The sequence below is a fragment of the Colobus angolensis genome, unplaced genomic scaffold (genome assembly GCF_000951035.1).
Source record: "Colobus angolensis palliatus isolate OR3802 unplaced genomic scaffold, Cang.pa_1.0 Scaffold57, whole genome shotgun sequence".
Lineage (NCBI taxonomy): Eukaryota > Metazoa > Chordata > Mammalia > Primates > Cercopithecidae > Colobus > Colobus angolensis.
Genome location: NW_012119265.1, coordinates 1,508,031 through 1,528,805, shown reverse-complemented (window position 1 = coordinate 1,528,805; position 20,775 = coordinate 1,508,031). Strand labels below are relative to the sequence as shown.

Sequence of the window (20,775 nt, the reverse complement as noted above, 5' to 3'; positions counted from 1 at the left end):
TGCAGAACGCGGCTGCGGCGGATGCGGGTCTCGTTGGGGCGGAGCGGCTGCCGCTGCCGCCGCAGCTCGGGTCGGGATTTGAAAGATTAAAAACTCTGAGTGGAGAGGGCGGCGGCGTTGAATGTGTGGCGGAAGCGCTGGGGGTCACGGCTCCGCGCGCCGCCGGGCAGCCGGCGGCGTCTCCACAGCATGAATTACCCGGGCCGCGGGTCCCCGCGGAGCCCCGAGCATAACGGCCGAGGCGGTGGCGGCCCCTGGGAACTGGGCTCAGACGCGGGGCCGGCGTTCGGCGGCGGCGTCTGCTGCTTCGAGCACCTGCCCGGCGGGGACCCGAGCGACGGCGACGTGCCCTTGGCCCTGCTTCGCGGGGAACCCGGGCTGCATTTGGCGCCGGGCACCGAGGACCACAACCACCACCTGGCGCTGGACCCCTGCCTCAGTGACGAGAACTATGACTTCAGCTCCGCTGAGTCGGGCTCCTCGCTGCGCTACTACAGCGAGGGCGAGAGCGGCGGCGGCGGCAGCTCCTTGTCGCTGCACCCGCCGCAGCAGCCTCCGCTGGTCCCGACGAACTCGGGGGGCTGCGGGGCGACAGGAGGGGTCCCCGGGGAAAGGAAACGTACCCGGCTTGGCGGCCCGGCGGCCCGGCACCGCTATGAGGTAGTGACGGAGCTGGGCCCGGAGGAGGTACGCTGGTTCTACAAGGAGGACAAGAAGACCTGGAAGCCCTTCATTGGCTACGACTCGCTCCGCATCGAGCTCGCTTTCCGGACCCTGCTGCAGGCCACGGGTGCCCGGCGCCAGGGCGAGGACCGGGACGGCGACCATGTATGCTCCCCCGCGGGCCCAGCCTCCAGTTCCGGAGAAGATGACGATGAGGACCGCGCCTGTGGCTTCTGCCAGAGTACGACGGGGCACGAGCCCGAGATGGTGGAACTGGTGAACATCGAGCCTGTGTGCGTGCGGGGTGGCCTCTACGAGGTGGATGTGACCCAAGGAGAGTGCTACCCGGTGTACTGGAACCGTGAGTAGCGGGCCAGGGTTAGGGCGGGACGGGCTGTCCCGGTGTGGGTTTGGGACTGGTCGCCGCGAAGAGGGAGGAGCGTGAGGCCTGGCGTTTGTCCGGGGCAGAATGGTGATTGCGCTTGGAGCGTCGGCAGGTGAAGGGTAAACGAGCAGACGGCAAAACCCAAGCTGCCTGAGGTCAGGAGGACTGGATACCTTCGGGGGTAGCGCCTCCTGGGTGAGCCGGGAGCTGCTGCGATCCCCTGGAAGTGATCCAGGAACGGATCCGCAGCCCGAGGTTTAATTTCGTGATCCTACCAGCTTTGTCCACCTGGAGATCTGGTTCAGTCTCATTTACCCTGAACAGCTTATGATTTAAATAGCGGCACGTCTTCTGGAGTAGGAAGGTTTGAGAGGATCTGCTCGAGAATCAACAGCTTAGTTATGGATTCAGGAAAAGAAAAAGAATCCCTGGCGGGAAAGGAGATAGGTTGTTCCCACTGGGTGTGTTCCGAGAGAGGTGGAAAGCACCGCGTGAAGCAGCTTTGTCAAGCGGCTCCGCTCCCTCGATGGAAGACTGGATTCTGTCTCTTAGGTCCTCATTTACATATTTTCGTCTTTGCATCTTAACCTTGAAAAATTACTATTTCTGTGCCTCGTCTTCCTCATCTGTAAAAGGGGAGAAATTGTACCTACCTCGTGGGATTGTTGTGAAAGTAGAAAATATACCTCAAGGGCTTGGAACTATGGTTGGTACTTACGTGTGATACGAGTGTTAACAGTATTTATTAGACAACAACACAGATGGGTTTATAGTTGAATAGGAAGAAGGTGACCATAAATATCTGCCAGTGCATGCAGCAGATACTACATATGTAATCTATAGTAGATATTCAATAGTCACAGAAGTTATTTACCACCAGTATTGTATGTAATATACACTTTTAATTTTCATGGGCCCAATGCCCTCACTCAGGTGTCTTCAATGATTGTCACAACCCTTAAATCCTCCATACAGCACTCTGCCCTCTGTTAATTAGATGGATTGATGACAGCTTCCTTTCTGTATGTTTAGCACCTTACCATCGGCAGAGCCCATCACCTTTACCTTTGTACTCTGATAGGGCCTAGTGTAATACATATTCAATAACTAGGTATTGAATTGCATCAGTGATTCTGATAATGTTAAAACATTCATATGTTAAGCGTGACTTACTAAGATAGCAATTCCAACGTGTGTCAAATCACCAAATAAAATAATAGCAGGAAATTTAATTTACTGCACATTAAGATGATACTAAAGGCATTTATTACCATTTTTATAAGGTCAGATTCAGTGAGATCTGTTACATCATTCACTTTTTTAGATTATAAGCTCACTAAAGACAGGGTATGTTTATATTCATTCAGTTCTTTCATATTCAGAGTATTTGTATGTCCATAACGGTACTCTTGTGAAGGCATTAAGAAAGATGGGGAAAAGGAAAATCCTTACCCTTTCAGAGCTTCCTGCTCGGTGTTTCCTTCAAATGACTTAAACATCATCATATATTTTTTTTCCTGAAGATAGAAGTACCAAGACTTAGTGGAGTCAGAAGGTTGGATAAAAATACAGGGTATCCTTGGAGAGGAGACGGAAACCGAGAGATGAATCTTACCTTTAGATTAAACTGAAGTATATTCACCAAGAATACTGTGTGCTCTCTTGGTTTTTGATAAAATTGTTAATGCCCGCATGGTGCCTCATTGTTTACAAATGGTTTTTGACATGCATTATTTTACAGTGATAGCAAATTAATACATTATATACATGAAGAAATGGGCTCAGCGAAATTAATGAGCTTGTCCAAGGTCACTCAACTACAAAGTGATGAAGCAGTTCATTCATTAGTCTAGTGGGGGAATACAGTGCGGTATGCAAAGAGCTTCTGACCCATCCAAGGGTGAGGATATCAGGAAAGCGTCCCAGAAGATTTAAGACAGAGTCTTACAGGATGAATTTAATGAAGCAGAGAAATAGAGGGAAGGGCATTCCAGCTAGATGGGCGCATACACAAGGACACAGGTCTGAAACTGCATGGCATTTAAGGAAGTGAGGTCTACACCTGCAGGCACTGAGACACATGGGGTTGGGTTTGGGCTTTGACCAACCACAGAGACCGAGGTATGTGAAGGCTGGTGTTTGGTCAGGGACAGGATGGAGATTGTGAAGGGGGCACCTGCACATGAATGGCACATTTGGGAGAATAGCTGGAAAACGGACAGAGTAGATAAGCAGTACTAAGGAGTTTGGCCTTTATCCTGTGAGTAATGAAGAACCAAACAGTAGAAGGTTCTTTATACTTACATGTGATTAATGACAATGCAGAGGTTGAGCTGGAGAGTTGGAAGCAGAATATCAGTAGAATGCTAGCGTCATAAATCAAGTGAGAACTGGTGGGAGCCTACAAAAGTTAACCTAAAGGTAATGTGGACTTATCTTTCTCCAGTCTTCTTTCCTGAAGCAAAGAGCCATTAGGCCAATTATAGCTTATAAATTTTTGTTAACTAGCATAAGAGCAACACCTGTTTTTATCTCTATTTTAGCATTTTCTAAATAATTCTCTACAAGATACAGTCCTGTGGATGTCCAAGCCCTCATATGAGCTATAATAAAATCACAATCGTGCTTTTTATCTATCCTGTAATTTGCCATTTCTCACAGAATCTCATATAACTTTAATTGGTTTCTTAAGTCTCTGTGTGTACGTTTTCACACTTTCTAGGAGGGTCCAGTCCCCATATGGGTTCTTCAGCCTTTCTTCAAATAGAAAAACTCATACTATATGTTGCAGCTTTTGAACTTGCTGACATTTTACTTTTCCTTTTTAGCTGTTTTGGAAGCTGTCTGGTTAGTGGTAATAAAAGAGTTTAAAAATAAAAAAAGTCCAGTAAGTTCCTGTGTAGAATGGTGGTATGAATCCATTGGCCATTTAGATTTTTGTGTCCTAATTTAGCCCACTGCATCTGGGTGTCAAGGCCAACAAGTTAGCTATACCTATTCTAAAAGAAAGATTTTATTTTATTCTTCCTTTTGAACTTGACTAGCAGATAAAATTTGAACTAATTTGGGGGTACATGAATCAGAAAGGAGAACAGAATTTGTCTTCTATTAATGAGGAGCCAATATTATTACATATGAAAAAAATTGTAAACTTATTTTTGTTTTATTGTATGTTTAGATATTCTTCTGGCTGCATGAGGACATTCTAGATAAAAACTAATAATGCTGAGTAATGGTTGTGAGCTCTCTTGTTCGCAGTGTTCTTCCTGTTTGTATTCATTTCATAGACTTGTTTTGAGGATTATTACATGTAACATCCTTATTACAGTGGTTGGCACATTGTACTAGGTGTTAACTATATGTGGATCTCAAAAAAGCTATACACTTTATTTTTAGATGTGCACATACAGGTTAGTAAAGTTAACCAGTGCACAGTTGTTGAGTGCCCACAATTTCTTGTTATTAGTCAGTACCTCATCAGAGGTGAAAGAATGTCTGTAAGGAATATTGGCAAGAAAGTGGCCAAAGCATTTAGTAATAGCAGATGGGAAGGCATATGGAACATTCTAGAGATATTTCATGAGCTTAGAATAATTCAACAATTCTAGGCCGGGCACGGTGGCTCACGCCTGTAATCCCAGCACTTTGGGAGGCTGAGGTGGGTGGATCACCTGAGGTCAGGAGTTCGAGACAGTCTGGACAACATGGCGAAACCCCGTCTCTACTAAAAGTACAAAAATTAGCCGGGTGTGGTGGCGGGTGCCTGGTGCCTGTAATCCTAGCCATTCGGCAGGCTGAAGCAGGAGAATCACTTGAACCTGGGAGGTAGCTGTTGCAGTGAGCCGAGATCGTGGTACTGCACTCCAGCCTGGGCAACAAGAGCAAGACTCCATCTCAAAAAAAAAAAAGGAATAATTCAACAATTCTGATGGCAGTGATGTGTGCAATTTGCACTAGGGGGTTGTGTGATTTCTATTCATTGACTAAATTAATAAAGTTATTGACCACATTTTTATATGGAGTATCCAGGAGTCTATAAACCACAGATTTCTTTTCTGTCACCACCCGCCTTCTGGTATACTTATGCAGACTACTTGCATTATTGTAATTTTAAACCATTTTCAGTTTCACATGCTTTAGAAATAAACCAGTTGTTTTGTGGTATATTGCAACAAAGGGAAAATTATATTCCCAGTAAAATGAGATAAAAAAAATTAGAGCTTTTCCCTTAATTACATGATGTTTACAAACTTGGTGTAGATGTGACCATGTTATTCATAACAACAATCCTTTGTGTGGCACAGGGCATCATGGAAAATAATGGAGTCCCGGGGTCAGAAGGCACTCTTTTTTTGATCAATTTCTGTCTCCAATAAAGCAGGACTATAGGGATAGTGCCTGACCCTGAAAAAGTGTTGGGAGACTTTTATCTTTCCTTTATAACTGTGTTATCCCCCACTAGCCTGGATTGGAAAGCAGCCTTGGACTGCATTGAACCCTGACTGCTCAGGTTTACAGTACCAAGGCCCCAGTTTTCTTTTCTGAGAACCCACCTCATCCCAGATCAAATCTGCTTTAGAGTGCGTTTTAGAATGCACAGTGACCTGCTAAAACAGAACAAGGATGTGAATGGATAGTGACATGTATGGAGGGCAGGACCTGGCACCTGACCATGGCATCTGGGGCTTCTCTTTCCCTTTGAAATGCGTCATTACTTTAAAAACTGATCTAATATCAGTTATTGATTCACCTTATATATGGCCAAAATGTTATAATGCATGGTTTGCAAGTGCTTTATGCAAATACTTAGAGCAATCATTGTGGTTTTCTTACCCCTGTAAACCCCCTCTGCTTTTCTTTCCTCTTTTACCCTTTTCTTATAAAAGAGATCTTGTGTATGCTTCTCTCTTCCAAATTTTATTTTGGGTCTTTTATCTCCATATCGCTCTTTATAGTTTGTATTTTGCTGAGAACCTTGATGTCTGGAACCTACAGTTGATCCTTTTTTGTAGAGAGCAAGAAAAGTCTGGATGTGCTGGTCAAGGAATCCTCTGAAAATTATGGACACTGGGGGAGTACAGTGGAAGTCAGAGAGGAGAACTAGAAGGAGAACATATTATTCACAGGAAGCCTAAGGTGAAAAATATTGACAAAAAAATGGGAAAGTACGTAGTTATGGAATTCCTAATAACTAGGGAATCTGACCTAAGACCTTTGTTTTTTCGTGAATGTACTGGAATTTAAACTGTGCATGTTATACAAAAAAAAAAAAAACTGTCAGCATTGATGAAGGGTACAGATATACAGAATCCCTTCTTTTTTTCCACAATACACTCTAAAAGTTCAGTTAAAAAGTAGAACAAGGAAAAAATTTTTTTATAGTTACTATATGTAATCTACAGTTCTACTCTTTTGTGTCCACAGTGGTAAAGGGAAATTGTGCCCATAAGAAGTGTTGAATCACTGATAATTGAGTAAATTAATAGAATGAAAACCACAATGCAGATACTTTCTGATACTCCTAGATTAGGAGACAAGTGAAATTCAAGGTGGTAAAAAATTGGAACTTGCCTGTACCAGAGAACTGAAGAAAAACAGTAGCAAAATTGATATAATCATATGAAAGTAATTCTATTTTATGTACTGCTTTTTAGCATCAGCAAATTGTCAACAAGATTGAATTATACATTAATTAATTTTTTTTTTTTTGAGATATTCTGTTGCCAAAGATGAAGTACAGTGGTGTGATCTCAGTGCACTGCAAACTCTGCCTCCCAGGTTCAAGCGATTCTCCTGCCTCAGCCTCCCTAGTAGCTGGGACTATAGGCATGTGTCACCATGCCCGGCTAATTTTTATATTTTTAGTAGAGATGGAGTTTCACCATGTTGACCAGGCTGATCTTGAACTCCTGATGTCAAGTTATCCACCCACTGTGGCCTCCCAAAGTGCTGGGATAACAGTTGTGAGCCACTGTGTCCAGCCTGTTTCTTTGTTTGTTTGCTTGTTTTGAGACAGAGTTTCGCTCTTATTACCCAGGCTGGAGTACAATGGCACAATCTCAGCTCACTGAGACCTCTGCCTCCCAGGTTCAAGTGATTTTCCTGCCTCAGCCTCCCAAAGTGCTGGGATTACAGGCATGCGCTACCACACCTGGCCCATTAATGTTTATTTTAATGTCTTATTACATTAAGCTATCTCTAGATAATCTTTATAATCACTGCTCTTGTATGTTTAAATAAAGTCTATTGAATGACCGCCGGGGGTCAGGTCACCCTTTGGAAATGACACTGTTATTGGTACTTCTTTCTGTATTCTGAGACCTCAGATACTGGAAAATCCTTGAGAAATAAAAATTCCATCTGAATGGATGGCTTTTCCAAATAATGGAGAATTAAGCTTTTATGTGCTGGAATGTAATATTAACTATATGGATGGAAATCTCTCTGATATTACTAATTCTCTCTGGCTGCTTCTCAGTGGACTATCTTTATGAACATTGATGTAGGATATCCTTTGAGAAACATGATATGGGACAAATAACTAGTTGTACTATGTTAAAACTTTTTTTTTTTTGAGACAAGATTTTGTTCTGTCGCTTAGGCCAGAGTAAAGTGGAGTGATCATAACTCGCTGCAGCCTTGACCTCCCAGGCTCAGGCAATCCTCCCACCTCAGACTTCAAAGAGGCTAAGACCATAGGTGCACATCACGATGCCCAGCTAATTTTTTAAATTATTACTTGTAGAGACATGGTCTTCCTATGTTGCCCAGGCTGCTCTCAAACTCCTGGGCTCAAGCAGTCCTCCTGCCTCAGCCTCCCACAGTGCTGGGACTACAGGGATGATCCATCATACCCAGGCTTCTTAAAACTGAAGATTTTAAAGCATGTGCCATGGAATGCTCTGCTCAGTAACGTTATGTTTTTATTATTGTTGAGACGGAGTCTCCCTTCGTCGTCCAGGCTAGAGCGCAGTGGCGCCATCTCGGCACACTGCAACCTCCACCTCCTGGGTTCAAGCAATTCTCGTGCCTCAGCCTCCTGAGTGACTGGGATCACAGGCCTGCGCCGTCCCCCCCGGCTAAGTTTTGTATTTTTAGTGGAGACGGGGTTTCATCATGTTGGTAAGCCTGGTCTTGAACTCCTGACCTCGGGTGATCCACCTGCCTCAGCCTCCCAAAGTGCTGGGATTACAAATGTGAGCCATCGCGCCGGGCCTTTGCTCAGTAATTTTAGATGATGCACAGGGAGCAGTCAGAATTACTTCTAAGCCTTAGTGTAGATATTTAGTTAAATGCAATCCCACTCTTACATTTTACAACTTACTACAACTACTTAATAGCAACTTTTAGTTCATGTTTTATTGGCTGAGTCCGTTATTCTCATTCTGTAGAATTGCTTCTAACTAGGCCCAGGGTATCTTATGTGTACATGATACACCTACGTAGACCTTCAGTAAAACTTGCATTTAACATCTGGTATATGTGTTAACATTAAGTGCACCCAAGTTTGTTTATGATTTTTTTAAACAAAGTCTTTGCTGTAAATCAAAAGACACTTGTAGGAAAGAGAGAATCTACTTCAAACCAAAGATGTTGTTTAGCACCCAAACTGAGGAAATTTCAGTGTGGTTGCTGAAGCACTTTCAGTGACTCCTATTCTTCCAGTGTAGCTATCTGCTGCTGAAATGAACCTTTCCTGTATGGCTAACACCATATGAGACAAGCGTACCTGTCTGTAAGATTTAGGAAAAGATACTTGCCTTTGCTTAATGTTCTCATTGTATAGCCAATCACTATTCTGCTTATTTAAGATTAGCACAAGTTACCCATGATTCCGCTCTTTGCCTTTCACTGGAAAATATTAGGACTTTATATTTTAGAATATCTGGTTGGATATAGTTGCAGTGTATTCTTTAACCTATTTACTGTTTAGCTTGTTATGCTATTTTGTATAAACTACATTATCTATTACATTTGTTTTGGTACAACTATATCTCAGGTGCAACTATATCATGTATAGTGAATGCCCCTAATCTTTGAATACTGGGTTGAATCATTTGAAATTCTAATTGCCTGGCAGGATTCTGCCTTTTATGGAAAGACCTACAATCCGTTAAGGAGTATGATAGGCCACACATAAAGGTTGAACCTTGTAAAAAGTAAAGAAGTTCTTCTTCAAAGACTTTCCTCCCCATCTAATTAAGAATGAAGAGTAATTTCTCTTAGAAGCAAAATTTATTCAAAGACCTGTGCTAACTTTCATAAACATCTGCTAGCCGTAATAAAGAAATCAATGTACTTTATGTTCTTAGCTCCTACAATTTAGCCTAAATATTTGCCCTCGCATGCTTATACTGGTCCAAGCAAGCATTAAGTCATAACCTGTTCCTCTTCCTTATTTGAAGGTGTTTTTACTTTTCTCAGCATTCCACAAGTTACTTCCTCCTTCCTTTGCTCTCCTCTGCCTTTGCTTCTTTTAAAAAGTTCTAAGTTGCTAGCCAATCAGGACAAATACAGAATATGAAGTCCCGTTCCAGCCAATAGAAACCAGACACAGCAGTAAGATGAACGCGTCAGGTTATAAATGACCCTGTCTCCTTGGTTCCGCGTACTGTCATGGCAAAACTGCTGGCGAGTGTACGCTTTCTGCAGAAAGTAAGAATGGCCTTGCTGAGGAAATTAAATTTATGTTCAAGAGCTATTTCTGTACAGCACCGAGGAACAAGCATTTCTAACAAACATGGTTTACAGCATTTGTTTTCAAATCACCACTCACCTTACCACAGTTCATCAGTTTCATCTCTGCCACCTCCATTTCAATTCTTACTGGTTTTTCTAGGGAGGCAACATTGTATAGTGTTCTAAGAATGTCAAGGACCACTGGATCCAGTCTTGGCTCAAATCCCAGCTCTGCTGTACACTGTGACCTTGAGCAACTGAAATTCCCTGTGTCTTACTTTCTTCTTCTATAAAATGTGGATAATAATATCTACCTCTTGTGATTGTTTTCAATAGGTAAAATATTTAAAGATCTTAAAAATATCCCATGATGAATAGTAAGTTCTATAAAACTGTTAGCTATGATTGTTTCTCCATCTTCCTTGCCTGTTCAATCCTTCCAAATTTCCAATCTGCTTGACATTCTTTGCTCTCTTGTTTCAATTTGTAGTCTCTTTCCTCACATGGCATATTCTTGGCCTGCCATCTTGATAATCAACTCTCAAATGGGCACAGCCCTAGTTTCTCTGTAACTATTGCCTGCGTTTGTGAGAAGCTGTGATTTTTGTCTGGTCTCTCAGGCCCCAGAAAGGTTGGTGCTGTCTTGAGTTCTGGCTTGGACCTGGAAGGAGTTCACCAGTCATTCTCTTACAAATCTATTGCCTATGAGAAAGGAGGAATTCTTTCCTGTAAAAGCATTCTAAATTCTTGAGCATCTGCTTTTGTTGCTATGCAGATCCTGTCACCAAATGTGAGAGATACCAACTTTATCCCCAGAGCTTGTTTAGAGGACTCTCCCAGCTACCAGGATTTTTGATAAAATAGAGAACTTTACAGTTTTCTAAAAGACTGCTCAGTTTTCAGTTAAGGCAAAGCCAGTAATGTTCTTGTTTTTTGTTTTTTGTTTTTTTGCCATGCTGGCAAGAAAAAAATGGCCAACAATTCTTCTTATGACAGAGACCTTAGCATGAAAACTATGAGAATTCTCTTAATTGATCTGCAGTTAAACCAGTAGTAGTAAGAATGGCAGCTAGGTTCTGGCACTTAGTGTAAAATTTAACAGTATAAAATAATCTTGAATCTCTCCTTAGCCAAAGGACATGGCAGCCATTCCTTATCCAGCATTGGCAATAAAAACCACGTGGGAACAGATAAACAGATCTTTGTTGTCAAATTCCCTTAGTTTGAATCCTTGATTTACCATAGCTATATGCCTTCGCGCAAGTTATAATCTCTGTGGCCTAATTTGTTTCTCCTTTGTAAAGGGGGATCATTCCTGCTGCCAAGAGTTATTATCAGGTGATTATTATTATTAAGATTTCATTGAAGTACATATATGCAGAATGCTTAGCACAGTACCTAGGTCAATAAGCATTAGCTAAGCCAGGCTGGTATATTTGCTCTTGAACTAGAAGCCTATCTTCTGGAAATTAAAAAAAAAAATGTGGTAAACCTGTTCTATTTGGAGTTAGGGGGAAGGGTGGAAAGCTATGACTCTATCAAAATTACTTCAGCCTATACTTGATATATACACATACGTACACACATACATGTACTATATATATTTTCGTGTACTCATCTTAAAACTACTTAATCACTCCAAGAGTACTGGGAGTCACAGTGAAGTTTCGTACTTCACCTTAATTCCCCCTTTGAACTCTGAGTTTGAAGAAAATGTAGACCTTTCTAGGTAAGATGAAGGCAGTGGAATACTCTTCAGCCTCTGATTGCCTCTGCAGAATGGCAACCTGTGTTGTTAATTTCTAGCACTTTTGTGTAACCAGTAGTTTGCAGATTTAATTGAGTGTAACAGTTACTGGGAAGATTGTTAAAATATAGATTCTCAGATCTTATCCCTGGAGATTTGGTACAAGAGATCTGAGCTAGGGCCAGAGAATCTTTCTCTTTAATAGAAGAAATTCTATTTGCAAGGGGTTCGAAGACCTTACTTTGGTAATTCTGTTGGTTCATAAACCCCCTAGTCTAAATGGCTGGAAGCTGCCTCATCTTCACTTGTTTTCACTTACACTCAGAGAATTACCAGTTCAGTCAGTCCAAGGTTGCATTTCTAGAGATTCTAGGGGAGTTAACCTTCTTCTGGCAAATGGGTAGTTTTATTTAATCTCCATTGTTCTTTCTACCTATGTATTGCCACACTGTCCTTCTAATTTAAAATTTCTGTATCTTATTGATCTTCTGTATTATTTTGTGAGTGAGGAGAAGGATGAAGTCTCCAACTGTAATTGTGGATGTAGTTAGCCTGTTAATAAAGTTATTTTGTTTTTTGTTTGATGTATTTCAAAGCTCTGTTTATAGATGTGTATACATTTAGGATTATTACATCCTTTTGATGAAATAATGCCTTTATCACTTTGAAATATCCCCCTTTATCTCTGGTAATGTTTCTTTTGTTGAAGTCTACTTTATTTGATACTAATATAGCCACTCTAGATTCCTTTTGATTAGTATTCGTAATTTATATCTTTTCCTGCCCTTTTACTTTTAAACCTGTATGCGTCTTTACCTATCTGTTCAGTCTTGCTTTTTAACATTTATTCTGGCAACCTCTACCTTTTAATTGGCATTTTAGACCATTTACATTTAGTATGATTAATGCCAAGTTTGATTTTTAAATGAACATCCTGCTACTAATTTTCTATTTGTCCCCTTTGTTCTTCATTCCCTTTCTTCTCTTTTCCTTCCTTCTTTGGGATTGGAGTTTGTTTAATGATTCTCTTCTATCTTTAATATTAGTTTTTAGGGATACTTTTTCATATTTATCTTGGTTTGTGTTCCCTGGGTTTTTTTGGTTGGTTGGTTGGTTGGTTGGTTGTTTTTTGAGACAAAGTCTCGCTCTGCTGGAGAACAGTAGAACAATTTCAGCTCATGCCACCTCTGCCTCCCAGGTTCAAGCAATTCTCCTGCCTAAGCCTCCCAAGTAGCTGGGATTATAGGCACACAACACCACACTTGGCTAATTTTTGTATTTTTAGTAGAGATGGGGTTTCACCATGTCTCATTTAAGACCACCAGGCTGGTCTTAAACTCCTGACCTCAGGTGCTCTGCCCACCTCGACTTCCCAAAGTGCTGTGATTACAGGCGTGAGCCACTGCACCCAGCCTTTCTAAGCTTTTTGTATTTCAATTACCTATATATGTTAGATCGTTTGATACAGCTCCCCAGCTCATGGATGCTCTGTTTAATTTTTTTCGCCCCCTCTTTTTTTTCCTTTGTATTTCCATTTGCGTAATTTTTATTAACTTATTTTTGAGTTTACTGATGCTTTCCTCAGCTTGTTGATCAAAGGTATTCTTTATCTATCTTACCATTTTTCTAGTTTCTGGCATTTCTGTTTGACTCTCTTGTTTTCTCATCTAATTATACATGTTGTTTACCTTTTCCACTAGAGCCTTTAGTGTTTTGATCATAGTTATTTTAATTTTTCTAATAGTTCCAGCATCTGTGGGCATTTCTGGTTTGGGTCTGTTGAGTTTTTTGTGTGTGTGTGTGGTCTCTTGACAGTGGGTTGGTTTCTCCCATCTTCTTTGAATGTCTCATAATTTAATGTAAAGCTGGACATCTTGTGTTGGGTAGTAGAGTATTTATGCCTAGAAATAGGCATGCCTTGTTTTTTGTTTTTTCTGTTTTTTTGAGACAGGGTCTCACTGTTGCCCAGGCTGGAGTGCAGTGGTGCGATCTCAGCTCACTGCAACCCCTGCCTCCCAGGTTCAAGTAATGCCCAAGACACATCTTGTATTTTGCTAGACATTTAGTGTGGGGGATTGAGCAACCTAGTTGGGAGTTGATCTGCATTTGGCTTTCATTATTGCTGTAGTTACTATCAGTGCACCACAGGCTTTAAATTCCCATAGCATTACCATACCTAGAGGGCTGGTTCACCAAGGATTTTCCTTCAGGTCTGCTTTGTTCTTAGCATCAGGTTTTCCCTTTCCACCTTTATCTCAAAGAAGGTTCTTCACACTTTTACTCTCCCCCAGAAATAGATGAAACTAACTCCCTAACTTGGTGGTGATGGTATGGGCGAGTGTGTGGAAGGGACATTCTCTGTTGTTCTGTTTCTGCCTTATTCTTAGGCACAGTGTCTCTGGGTCTCAAGAGTGGAGCCTTCTCAGCAATTCTGCCCTACCTCAGCCGTGAATGACCTCATCTTCTAGGCTCAGGACAATTTCCTGCCTCTGATAGTTTGCCTATGTGGGGGTGTGTGTGTGTTTTGTTTTTATTTTTGTTTTCTTCTGTTACCTTTTCCCAGCTTCTATGGTTCTTTAGTTGTTGCTTTTCTAGCAGCAGCTTAAGGCTTTCATTCCTTAGGTGAGATAGGGAGTAAGGATCTAGACAAGACCTTGTAAGGATCCAGGCAGACCTTTCCATACCTGCCACTGTTCCCCTCTCCCAACCCTGCACTATGAAGGGGATACTTTTTCAGGTTTCTTGCCCTTACCTCAGTCTTTCTTATGAGTTCTTGGTAATATCTGTGGAGAGGAACCTGCAGCAAGGTATAATTTGCTCTTGTGTCTGAAGCCCCAGAAGTTTTATACTCTTAGTGTAGCCCACACTGGACCTTTAGCAAATTGTTGAAACATTTTTGCTGAAATCTTTTTACTGGCTTGTGTGGCATCTGACGTTTTACCCCTAAGTAAGCAAGTACTTACATCTTATTTTTCCTTAGATATTATTAGTTAGTTGCCTTGTGACCTCAACTGTCTTATTAGCATACTTTCATTTATCGTCTTCATAGCCATTTTGCCATTGTCACACATTTCATTACTATTTGTTATAAACACCAAAATACCATCTTTGTATTTTTGTTTATTTATTTTTGAGACAGAGTCTCACTCTGTTGCCCAGGCTGGAATGCAGTGGCACAATTTTGGCTCACTGCAGCCACCATCTCCAGGGCTCAAGCAATTCTCCTGCGTCAGCCTTCCGGGTAGCTGGGATTATAGATGTGTACCACCACACCTGGCTAATTTTTGGTAGAGATAAGCTTTCACCATATTGGTCAGGCTGGTCTTGAACTCCTGACCTCAAGTGATCTGCCCACCTCGGCCTCCCAAAGTCCTGGGATTACAGGCATGAGCCACCGCACCCAGCCTTTAAGTAGTCAATTTTTAAAAAACAATTTCTTTGAACTCTATTTCTCTTAGTTTTGAAACATAATTTTGCTGGATATAGAATCCTAGGTGGACATTTTTGTTTCCTTCACAACTTCAAACATCACTTCATTGTCTTTCACTTCTATAGTTTCTGACGAGAAGCTTGCTATTGTTTTTATCTTTGTTCTTCTAAATGTCATCTTTTTTTCCCTGACGGCTTCCTCCCCCCAACCTCCTGACTTTACTGATGACTTGCAGCAATTTGATTATGATGTGTCTTGCTGTGGTTTTCTTCATAATTCATCTTCATGGGATTTGTTGAGATTCTGGGAACTGTGGCTTTATCACTTTCATCAAATTTGGCTATTGTCCAAATTTATTTTTCTGTTCATGTTATCCCTTATCTCGGATTCCTACTACATGTAAGTCAGTATGCTTTGATACTGCTTAACAACTGTACATTTTGATATTGCCCTATAGCCCTATGATTTTCTTTTCTTTTCTTTTTCTTTTTTCTTTTCTTTCTTTTTTTTTTTTTTGAGAAAGAGTCTCACTCTGTCACCCAGGCTGGAGTGCAGTGGTGCAATCTCAGCTGACTGCAACCTCTGCCTCCCAGGTTCAAGTGATTCTCCTGTCTCAGCCTCTCGAATAGTTGGAATTACAGGTGTGTGCCACCACACCCAGCTAATTTTTGTATTTGTAGTAGAGTCAGGGTTTTGCCATGTTGGCCAGGCTGGTCTTAAACTCCTGACCTCAAGTGATCCACCTGCCTCGGCCTCCCAGAGTGTTGGGATTACAGGTGTGAGCCACCGCACCTGGTCTGCCCTGTATTTTCTTTTTTTCTTTGTATTTCATCTTAGTTTCTATTGCTGTTTTCTTGAATTAACATGTCCTAGTGCTATATTATGACTTTGAAGAATTTCACTGATCTTTTCTTCTGTAATTTCTAATTTACAATTGATCTCGTTTGTTTTATGTTTTATTTTTGGTATTGTACTTTTCATCTCTAGAAGTTCATTTTAGGTATTTTTTGTATTTTCTGTTTTCTTCCTCCTCATGTTTGTCTTTTCCTCTACCTTCTTGAATCTAGGGAGTGAGGAATGGTTGTTTTAGCATCTTTTTCTGCCAGTTTTCCCATCCATGTTGTTTCTGGATGTTTTTATTGACTGACTTTTCTCCTGGGTATGTGTTAAATTTTCATGCTTCTTTGGATACCTGTTAGGTATATGCTTTAGATGTTTTCAGATTGTGTAGGATTCCTTTAGTACTGTTGGGCTTTATTCCAATGGACAGTTAAGATACTTCAAATTAATTCGTTCTATCTAAGGCTTTCTTTTGAGCTTTGTTAGGGTAGTCACAGCAGCATTTAATGTGGGGATAATTTATCTCTGCTACTGAGGCACTACCTTTCTGAGGACATTGCTCAATGCCTCTTGGATTAGGTCTTTATATTCTGACTGCTGATTGGAACATGAACTATTTGTTGTCCTATATGAGCTCTGGAGATTGTTCCACCTGCTCCTTTCCGGTGGTTCTTTTCCCTGGCTTCAGGTAGTTTTCTCCTTTATGTGCATAAGCCAGTACTCAACTAAGAATAAAGGGAACTCTTCTAGAGATATTTGGCACTGTCCTTCTACAGTGCCAGAATGCCCTGTACTACATTTTGCCTCACAAATTCTAGGTCTTGGCATTCCTGAACTCTTAGCTCTTTCAAAACTCAGAGTGTTAGGCTTTGTTTGGATTAACTTTCCCTGTGCTATTGCCTGGAAAATCTAGCACTAAGCTTCTGCTGTCTCACGCATCCGTGTGAAGAGACCACCAAAACAGGCTTTGTGTGAGCAACAGGGTGTTTATTTCACCTGGGTGCAGGCGGACTGAGTCCAAAAAGAGAGTCAGCAAAGGGTGGTGGATTATCGTTAGTTCTTACAAGTTTTGGGATAGGTGGTAGAGTTAGGAGCAATGTTTTGCGGGCAGGGGGTGGATCTCATAAACTATATTCTCAAGGGTAGGGAGACTTACAAAGAACCTTCTTAAGGTTGGGGGAGATTACAAAGTACATTAATCAGTGAGGGTGGGGCAGAAACGAATTACAATGGTGGAATGTCATCAGTTAAGGCTATTTTCACTTTTGTGGATCTTCAGTTGCTTCAGGTGATCTGGATGTATACCTGCAGGTCACAGGGGATATGATGGCTTAGCTTGGGCTCAGAGGCCTGACATTACAGTGGTAGGAATTCTCTCAGTGATCACTGTCCTCTTCTATCTGTTGTACAATATCTGAAAATCATTGTTGCATATGTTTTGTCTGATTTTCTAGTTATTTAAGGTGGGATATTAAATCCATTATGTGTTACTCTGTCATTACTGGAAGTAGAGATCTGTTCTTCCAGTTTAACTGATTTACTCTCTCCATTCTTGACCATCTTTATCTCTCTATTAGGCACAACCCAGTGCTTACATATCCTACATACCTTCCTGCTCAGGAATGTTAAAATGGATAACTCTTTAGTGCGCTAATACATAATACAGATCATGCGGCTGCCACACAGAGTAGAATTGAGATGTGTTATGTGTCACGTGCGTCCGTGTGAAGAGAGTCCGCCAGTAGGCTTTGTGTGAGTAACAAAGCTGTTTATTTCACCTGGGTGCAGGTGGGCTGAGTCCGAAAAAGGAGTCAGCAAAGGGTGGTGGGATTATCATTAGTTCTTACAGGTTTGGGATAGGCAGGCAAGGGGTGGATCTCACAAAGTACATTCTCAAGGACAGGAGAATATTCCAGACTACCTTCTTAAGGTGGGGGAATATCACAAAGTGCATTATCACAAGGGCGGGGAGGGTGTATTGTCATAAGGTCAATTGATCAGTTAGGGTGGGGCAGGAACAGATCACAATGGTGGAATGTCATCTTTTATGGTTCTTCAGTTGCTTCAGGCCATCTGGATGTGTACCTGCAGGCACAGGGGATATGATGGCTTAGCTTGGGCTCAGAGGCCTGACATTCCTGTCTTCATATATTAATAAGAAAAACAAAACAAAATGGTGGTGAAAATTTTGGGGGGTGGTATGGAGAGATCATGGGCGATGATTCTCAGGGCTACTTCGAGCGGGATTAGGGGCGGCATGGGAACCTATAGTGGGAGAGATTAAACTGAAGAAAGATTTTGGGGTAAGGGGTGATATTGTGGGGTTGTTAGAAGGAGCATCTGTTGTATAGAATGATTGGTGATGGCCTGGATGCGGTTTTGTATGAATTGAGAAACTGAACGAAAGACACAAAGTCCCAATAAAAGGAGGAGGAAAACAGGTATTAAAGAACTAAGAATTGGGAGGACCCAGGACATCCAATTGGAGAGTGCCCAAGGGGGTTCAGCATAATTATTTGGTTGACAAGTTTTTGGGCTCTATCCTTGAGTTTTTTATGTTGTTGTATACCAGGCCAGATTGATTTGGGTAAAAGCAAACACTCTTCATTTAAAAATATAGAGTCCCCCCAGCCTTTTGTTTTTAGCAGTGAGTAAGTGCGGGCCTCCACAGTTCTGGAGGAAAGAGAAATGCAAAGCCAGCAATTGTTTGTTAAGGAAGGATTAGAAATGGCTAGGAGAGGGTGAGTGAGATTGATAGTGTGGTGGAGACAGCTGGGGAGAGGTAGAGGGTGGCATAAGACGGGAGCAAGAATAAGAGTGAGTATAAAAGTATAGAACTTCATCAGGGTGAAAGTACTGGAGTGTGCCCTATCAGCAAAGATCATCTATTCACTCTAAGAGGGAGTCAAGAGTGGTGGATTGGGGATAGTACCAGGAGATAACCACTACGATGGTTTGGAGGAAAAGTGTAAACTGGTGGTGTAAACAAGGGCAGGGTATTTATGAGTAGTTGAGAATGGTGAATAGGAGTATGACTAGACAGAAGACAGTAGGGATGACAAGTTTTTGGGGCACAGTCCAAGTAGTGGAAGTGACTGCGTAAAAGCCCTGTTGCAAAAAGTAGGGTAAGGATGAATAGACCTAATAGAATGAAGGGATGTATTGGGCTCATAAGGGTTATTACTGTTCTTCAGAAATGCGAGTGAGTTTAAGGGAAGTGGGGGAGAGTACTTGTGACTTCAGGCTGGCTGTCCGACAGACACAGCTTTATTCTGGAACGGTGAACCCAATGGGGAGGGTCCTGTAGGTGGACGGCAGTTGGGGTACTATAGATGACTAAGTAGGGTCTGGTGCATCAAGGTTGTAGAGTTTGAGGGGTCAGATTCTTAACAACAACTGATCATCCAGCTAGGGTGTCTTCATATGGCTGGGAATCTGGAGTAGGCAAAAAAAATTAGCAGCTCAGCAAATTTCCTGTCTAGTTTGCTGGAGGACTGGAAGATAATCACCTAGAGGGCTGGAGTCTGGAATGAGACTGGGGCCTAATAAAAAAGAGCGTCCGTATAGGAGCTAAAATGGGCTGTACCCTGTAGTATCCCAAGGACAGGCCCCGAATTCTGAGAAGGGCAAGTGGTAAAAGTAGTGTACAGTCCTTTTTAAGTGGGAGGCTGAGTTTGGTGAGGTGTGTCTTGAAAAGACCATTAGTTCTTTCTACCTTTCCTGAAGATTGAGGGTGATAAGGAACATGAAGTTTCCATTAAATGTCCAGGGACTGGGAGACTGCCTGAGTGACTTGACTAATAAAGGCCGGTCCATTATCAGATTGTATAGAGGTGGGAAGGCCAAACCAAGGAAGTATGTCTGACAGAAGGGAAGAAATAACTGGTGGCCTTCTCAGACCCTGTGGGAAAGGCCTCTACCCATCCAGTGAAGGTGTTTACCCAGACCAAGAGGTATTTTAGTTTCCTTACTTGAGGCATGTGAGTAAAGTCAATTTGCCAGTCCTGGGCAGGGGCAAATCTCCGAGCTTGATGTATAGGGAAGGGGGGGGGGCCTGAACAATCCCTGAGTAGTAGTAGAATAGTGGATGGAGCACTGAGAAGTGATTTCCTTAAGGATAGATTTCCATGATGGAAAGGAAATGAGAGGTTCTAAGAGACAGGCTAGTGGCTTCTAACCTACATGGAAGAGGTTATGAAATAATGACAGAATAGAATGGGCCTGTGAGGCTGGAAGGAGATATTTTTCTTGCTCCAAGAACCATTTGCCTTGTATGGGAAGAGATTGATAGGTAGAAGTTTCGGTGGGAGTGACTGATGAGAAGGAGAAAAAGTGGCCGTGAGGGACAAAAGTTGGAAGGCTAGCTGCTTCTTTAGCTACCTTATCAGTGTAAGCATTGCCCTGCGTGCTGGGATCTGATGCCTTTTGATGACCCTTGCAGTGAATGACTCCAGCTTTCTTTGTAAGTAAAGTGGCCTTTGGAAGTAAAGCGGCCTTGCGAAGAGTTTTTACTAAAGAGGCATTAATGATGGAGGACCCTTGCGTAGTGAGAAAATCTCTTTCTGCCCATGTAACAGCATGGTGGTGCAGGATATGGAAGGCATATTTAGAGTCAATATAAATATTGACATGTAGTCCCTTTGCAAGAGTGAGGGCCTGAGTTAAGGCAATGAGTTCAGCTTGCTAAGAGGTAGTGGAGGGGGGCAGCGTGGTAGTCTCAATGATAGATGTGGAAGACACCATAGCGCATAGCCTGCCTTTGCCGGTGATTGGCGATTGGGCCTGGAAGAACTGCCATCAATAAACCAGGTGTAATCAGGGTGAGGAACAGGAAAGAAGGAAATATGGGGAAATGAAGTGAATGCCAGTTGGATCAGAGAGGTAACAGTCATGGGGGTCAGGTATGGTATCAGGAATAATGTGGAGCCAGCCTAAAACAGTAAGGTCAAGTTGTTTGGACAGAAAGGCTACAGGGCATGGTCCCGGCTCTTGTGTAAGAATTCTGACCGCACAACCCTGCACTTCGGCTGT

At 42.1% G+C, this 20,775-nt stretch overlaps 1 protein-coding gene across 4 annotated transcripts in view; it reads left to right on the top strand.

The window, feature by feature from the left end:
* Positions 1-7: 7 nt before the first annotated feature.
* The window catches only part of DDHD1 (DDHD domain containing 1), a 120,340-nt gene continuing 99,572 nt past the window's right edge, over positions 8-20,775 (top strand). For all 4 annotated transcript variants that reach the window (XM_011961816.1, XM_011961814.1, XM_011961815.1 and 1 more), the window contains exon 1: positions 8-1,024. In XM_011961816.1, coding sequence (XP_011817206.1) covers positions 190-1,024 — 835 coding nt within the window. In that variant the 5' untranslated portion in view covers positions 8-189. The remainder of the gene's footprint in view (positions 1,025-20,775) is intronic.